Consider the following 6,362-nt stretch of genomic DNA (forward strand, 5'->3'; position numbering starts at 1 on the left):
TACCTCTGCCTATTTTTTTAATAATACGCAGTTTTTTTTTTTAAATAAAGTGTATTTTTGACTAATCGTCAATAATTTCAAATTTTAGCCTTTAGTGATATTGTGTACTTATGTTGGCAGCCACGAAATTCCCAGATTTGGTAACCTGCGTGACTGAGAATTCACATGTTCTTTGTTGGTGATTTTTCGAATATTTATAATTAATTGTTGAATATCCACAGTGAAAAAATGGCTCTGCATGTACCTAAAGCCCCGGGCTTTGCCCAGATGTTAAAAGAAGGAGCAAGGGTAAGTCCCATTTTCGATAAATCAAAATTTAAATGACATGTGGTCTTGTCTGGGTGTTAACTCGTGCCGGCACATCTAATTATTGTTAATTTTCAGCACTATTCTGGATTAGAAGAAGCTGTAATTAGGAATATTAACGCCTGTAAAGAGTTCGCACAATCAGTACGCTCTGCTTATGGCCCCAATGGTATGAACAAAATGGTAATCAATCACCTGGAAAAGCAATTTGTAACCAGCGATGCTGCTACGATTATCAGAGAATTGGACATTGAACATCCTGCGGCTAAATTAATGATCCTGGCGAGTCAAATGCAAGATTCAGAAGTCGGTGACGGTACCAACTTTGTCATCATTCTGGCAGGTGCACTTCTGGAAGCTTCAGAAGAACTAATCAGATTAGGTGTCACTCCCACTGAAATTGCAGAAGGTTATGAGAAAGCCTTAGAGAAATGTCTGGAGATTCTCCCTAGTTTGATCTGTTATGAAATTAAGGATAATCGTAATCAGAGTGAAGTTATCAAGGGGATTAAGACCTCCATTCAGTCAAAACAGTATGGAAATGAAGAGTTTTTGGCTGAATTGGTCACAAGAGCTTGCATATCAATTTTGCCGGAACAAACTACATTCAATGTCGACAACGTCCGCGTTTGTAAGATCCTGGGTTCTGGTCTTCATAACACACAAGTGGTACAAGGAATGGTATTCAAACGCCAAGTTGAAGGCGAGATTACAAAAGCACAAAATGCTAAAATCGCGTTGTACAGCTGTGCCGTTGATGTGTTGCAAACTGAGACCAAGGGAACAGTGTTGATTAAATCCGCTGATGAGTTGATGAACTTTAGTAGGGGAGAGGAGAATCTCTTGGAAATACAGATCAAAGCTATTGCCGAAACTGGGGTCAAAGTGATTGTCGCTGGAGCCAAATTTGGAGATATGGCACTGCATTATATTCACAAGTATGGATTGATGGCAGTCAGGTTGAATTCCAAGTTTGATCTTCGACGACTTAGCAAAACTGTAAGTAGACATTAATAAAAAAAACTAAATTATAGCTCTTCTGTTTAGGTGGGAGCCACAGTGTTGCCCCGCCTCACTGCTCCGACCCCTCAAGAACTCGGTTACTGCGATCTCGTCTGCGTTGAAGAACTAGGAGACACTCCAGTAGTAATTTTCAAAATTGAAGGCAAAGAATCGCGCATTTCAACAGTGGTCATCCGTGGGGCTACTGACAATTTCATGGACGACATCGAAAGAGCCATAGACGATGGTGTTAACACTTTCAAAGGTCTGTCGCGAGATGGTCGTTACGTCCCTGGAGCAGGCGCCACTGAAGCTGAGTTGGCTCATAAACTAACTCAATACGCCGACACTCTCCCAGGTTTGGAGCAGTACGCCGTCCGGAAGTTTGCCACAGCTCTAGAAAGCTTCCCGAAGGCTCTTGCAGATAATAGTGGGCACCGCTCTACTGCTGTCTTGGAGAAAATACTTGAAGCGCACCAGGTAAGAAGTTTTTGCTTTTGTTTATTTGCGACAATTCGTGTTTGCTTCTTTTCAGAACGGACAAAAGAACGTTGGTGTTGATATTGACGCTGAAAGTACTATTTGCGATGCGTTAGAAAAGAGTATTTTAGATTTGTACGTGTGCAAGATGTGGGGGCTTAAGTATGCAGTAAGTGCGGCGGCAACTATACTTAGAGTTGATCAGATTATCATGGCGAAACGAGCTGGAGGACCAAAAGCACGACCACCTGCAGGTAGCGATGACGAATCATAATAGCACTCAGTTCCACTTTGTAACACTACTTAAATATTTTGTATTTCATTCGTTTGGCTTGTATTATTTAACGAAATAAACACAACTAACATACAAAAACGTGATATATATCAAGAACGAAAAAATAACAATCCAACAGAACAAACTTAAAGAACAATTATGTGAAAACTCTTCAACATGATAACTTAAACTCTAAATAAATTAAAAAAACTTCTTGGAACAACTTAAATCTGATATTTTGGATAAAGCATTGCATCAAACTTTTAGTTTTGATTTACGGGTGGTGGGAAAATAAAGCCCTGTGAATTTATTCCTAGGGGATACCAAGTAGTAGACACCGTTGGTGAATAGAAGTAGGGTGTTGGTGATACGTATTGCACGTCGACTGGAGGGGTGTACACTTGGAAGGGTGGTGCGGGAACTACCATCTCAGATCCTTCTGTAGGTTGAGCATAAATAACAGGTGTCCCTGGATGCACAGGAATCACAGGCGAATAAACATCCAGAGGTTGAGAATTTGGTGGTGGTAGTAACAGCGATGGTCTTTCTTTCAATTGGGGTTCGCAGTTTTCGTACAGTTGAGGTTGAACGTCTTGGTAGTTCTCACATCTCTCTTTGGGCTCTTCTAAATCCACTCCATATGTGTTAGTTTGAGCGAACTCACCGTTGTTCGGCCAAGGATTATAACCATTGTAATTATCAACGTGATAATTATAAACAAACGGATATTGCGAATCTAAATGTACAAAAAAACAGTGACTTCCTCATAGGTTGTACTTACTTACCATGATAAGGAACAACATTTGGTGTCACAGGAGCTGACGCAACCATTGGTTTCATATTGTAGTTCACTCCAGGGGATGGTTGCGACCAGACATATCTCTCCGCTCCTGTTGAAGCATTACCCCATGGAGTCTCCCACGAGAATTTAGCCAACGGTGAACTTATCTCGGGCGTTACCAATAAGTTATGCTGCGAAAGGGGTGTCTCGGGGGGTGTATCTTGAACTTGGCCGAGATTATTGTGCATTTGCTACAACACAATTCAATGAACTAATCAATTGGTTCGAGTAGACACCTTACCAGAGGAGCACCAATAAAAGCATCAACATCCTGCTCAGCAGGTTCAGAGCTGATAATGATCTGGGATTCACTCTTAATCCTTCGTTTATCCTTTCGCTTTTTAGAAACTTTCGGTTTTTCCGCGGTTACGCTCGGGGTTGGGGTTACTACCAAATTCTTAGTAAATCTGAAAGAAAGAAGTGATTATGTGTTTTCAATAAGTGAAAGTACCTGTATGGTAGAGGCCAAGGTTTTGCGTCGTTTTCGGGAGACAGATCTGTGTAATTTACAGTTCGTTTTTCTGCAAGCTTGGTCACGTAGATTACACACTTATTTTCGTCTTTGATTATTTCTTGGATGTAACATTGGTAGGTATCATTGCCGTGGTTATAAATGCATCGAGTACCGAGAATGAGGTTGTCGTCTCCATAGTACCAGTCGCCCAGTCGCAGCTCTGAAAATGTTAAATTTGTAGGGCGATATAAGACTCAACAAGAAATATTTTAAATGAAATCAAATTAAAATCTGCCAGGCTTTGAGTTTTGAAATCTGTTGGTAGTTCTGTCTGCCATTTCAGTGTTGTCATGTCCAGCAATGCTACCAACACTTCAAAAAAATGTAAGGCCTTCCTACATACCTCTCCTAACTTCTGTCCAAGAGTCATACTCAATATTCCTATAAATGGTGGGATCCAAAGCCTTGGCCACCTTAAATGGAAAAGGGGCAATATTGACTGGTGCTTGTGACTGGTCATCAACGTCTCCATCATTTTCTACTTTGACTTTCACGTCCAGGTTATTATTTACTTCAGCAAATGATAATGAGACAAATTCTTTCTCATATAGCATCCCACGCACAATATCTTGTACTTTTGGAATTTCAAACACATCTTCATACAAAATGTTGTAAACAATGGCTGAAATTAAATTACATCAACATATTGAAATATTGAAATTACACATTACATTGACAAAATCCAGTATTTTCTATGTGTTCTTTGGGATGGACTACATCATAGTGGTCTTCATTCATTAGACAAAGCTTAAGACATCTGTCTAGATCTTTCTGTGTGGGATCAATCACTTTTTGTCTTGAGGCATCATAAATGATAACATCATAACTAAAATTGTGCAGTTTTTGGAATGTTTTTTAAGAGAATTATAACTTACTTGTATTTACAGCTGATAAGTTGTATTTCAATGCTGCCACAGACCACCATGTGCTTTTCTAGCAGATCCATGTGCTCATACCAATCTTCTTCAGTTTCCATGAGATGCCAAAATTCAAAGTAATGACTCCTTCCATATTCAACACAGTCTCTTCGTACTCTCTCATGGTATATTTGACACTCAAACAACTAACAGGAGCAGTGATGAATAGTAAAAATTTTTTCATTCTTACCTGTTCACTCACTGCCCTAAAGAGACACGTTTCATCATAAGCCACATTTTTTCTATATAAACCTATAGAATCCAACCAGTTATCCACAGCAGCAGGATTGCGGGCTTTTTTCAGTTTGGTCGACATGGTTTCAGACGAGAAAATTTTCAATTATTTTAACTTCTTGAGGAGCGTAACTGCCACCGACCACTGTAGGCACACTTTGGAAATTATTTCATCTTGACAATAGAAAAAGTTTACGGGATTTTACCAAAGAACCAAGAATTCTTGATCCAAGAAACTCTTCAAAAAGTTAGGATGGAACACCTGCACGTGGTTTTAGTGATTTCAAAAAACTTAAAACGACCGATCATTTCATAATCAGCATGCGCATTAATAACACTCCACCAACGTGTTTGCAGTAAACAAGTGCTTTACCAGTGGTGGAGACTAGAAGAGGTGGAAAGGAATTTCAAAAGATTGGTATTTTTTAACTTTTATGATGTTCATTCTGAAATTCAGTTTAAAATACGGGAAGTGGTAACTACTGTTAACATTTAGTGAAGAAATTTATAGGATTTTCCTGGAGGGTTAAAATACTGTCGAGAATATTTCTTATTTTAAATGGATTATTCTTTTTTAGAGAAAAAAAACTTGAACTCAATGGAGAGATATTCCAAGTGAGATAAGGAAATGATTTTATATTTGCATTTGAATCTAAATTAATTTCTTTTCATTTCAAAACAATGACAATCATCAAAAGTACTGCGTTTTTACACTACAAAAGTAAAAAATAAAATAAATAGCCTCTCTTCGGTTCCTTAAATATGATATAATTTCGATATGATAAGTGGTCAGTGATTATTGTTTAAATAACCTTATGTAATATCTTTAAAAAAAAAAAAAAATGGGTTGTTTTTTCACTTTATCAACTAAAAATAACAACCAGCAATTCTTTATTTTGTATGGAAGAAAACATCCACTTCATCCATATTACTTGTAAATGTATTTTGGGTTGCGTTTTCAGATCAGTCTGAAACTAACGTCGGACGTTTCGAAAATTGTGTATGTGAAAGGAAAAAAAAATGATTTCTGACAATTTATTGTTCACATAAAATATTTAAAAACGCAAACCACTGCGTTACATTTTAAGTTGTCGATTTAGATCATCAATAAATAGATATCCAAGTTTGAAAAGTCGTTCTTTATTGCATGAGTGGCTGATTTAAAACACAACTTTACGTGTATATCTTACAACGTTTTATCTAAGACCGTTAATTTCTAGTTTAGAAGAAAAGTTGATTTAAAATCAAGTCATTAAATGTCAAAATAAATAAAAATTTCCAACTGATCTTAGCAAAAAGTCTACAAAGGACTAAGTTCACAAAACGCCTCCTTTTTGAACCCAAATCTGTCCAAAAAAATCTACTTTTTACGATCCTTGATAAAAGATGGACAAACCCGTTTGTTAGTCAAATATTGGCAATACTGATAACAAATGTTTAATGTCGATTCAGTTTTTCCAACAAAATAAACTGAGACAGTAGACGGCAAAACTTTTTTTTATTTGTGGTCTATTATCGTCCACTTTTTTTCTATCAAACACTCCTCATTTATTTTGAATACCGCATTTCAAGGTCATAATTTGTGACATAAGTTGTGGAGCTCTACGACAAATTTCAGAGGATTAATGTATTGAAAACAATCACGAACAGGCCTTTGAGTGTTCCAGTACTCGTTTATGTTCAATTCAATGGATAAATCTTCTCAAATTTGCCGTAGAGCTCCACAATTATGACCTTGAAATGCGGTATTCAAAATAAATGAGGATAAGGTGGTATCTAAACAAATAAAAAAAC

At 37.4% G+C, this 6,362-nt stretch overlaps 2 protein-coding genes across 2 annotated transcripts; one reads left to right on the forward strand and one right to left on the reverse strand.

Annotated features, from left to right (window-relative positions):
* The first annotated feature begins 99 nt into the window (after positions 1–99).
* CCT8 (chaperonin containing TCP1 subunit 8) lies at positions 100–2,161 on the forward strand. The gene is made up of 4 exons (XM_088039048.1): positions 100–288; positions 385–1,305; positions 1,354–1,788; positions 1,844–2,161. The coding sequence occupies exons 1-4, from the start codon at positions 229–231 to the stop codon at positions 2,060–2,062; spliced, it is 1,635 nt and encodes a 544-aa protein (XP_087895174.1). The 5' UTR covers positions 100–228; the 3' UTR covers positions 2,063–2,161.
* Positions 2,162–2,227: 66 nt separating this feature from the next.
* On the reverse strand, positions 2,228–5,060 carry LOC148172815 (deubiquitinase otu-like). Its single transcript, XM_088039049.1, has 8 exons — positions 4,525–5,060; positions 4,293–4,480; positions 4,089–4,243; positions 3,761–4,039; positions 3,355–3,577; positions 3,145–3,310; positions 2,848–3,094; positions 2,228–2,798 (listed from the first exon to the last, which is right to left on the reverse strand). Exons 1-8 carry the CDS (start codon positions 4,648–4,650, stop codon positions 2,326–2,328), a joined length of 1,857 nt encoding a protein of 618 aa, XP_087895175.1. The 5' UTR covers positions 4,651–5,060; the 3' UTR covers positions 2,228–2,325.
* Between the last annotated feature and the right edge of the window lie 1,302 nt (positions 5,061–6,362).

Source organism: Gnatocerus cornutus, chromosome 6 (genome assembly GCF_029298725.1).
Source record: "Gnatocerus cornutus isolate USDA-ARS CGAHR chromosome 6, icGnaCorn1.1, whole genome shotgun sequence".
Lineage (NCBI taxonomy): Eukaryota > Metazoa > Arthropoda > Insecta > Coleoptera > Tenebrionidae > Gnatocerus > Gnatocerus cornutus.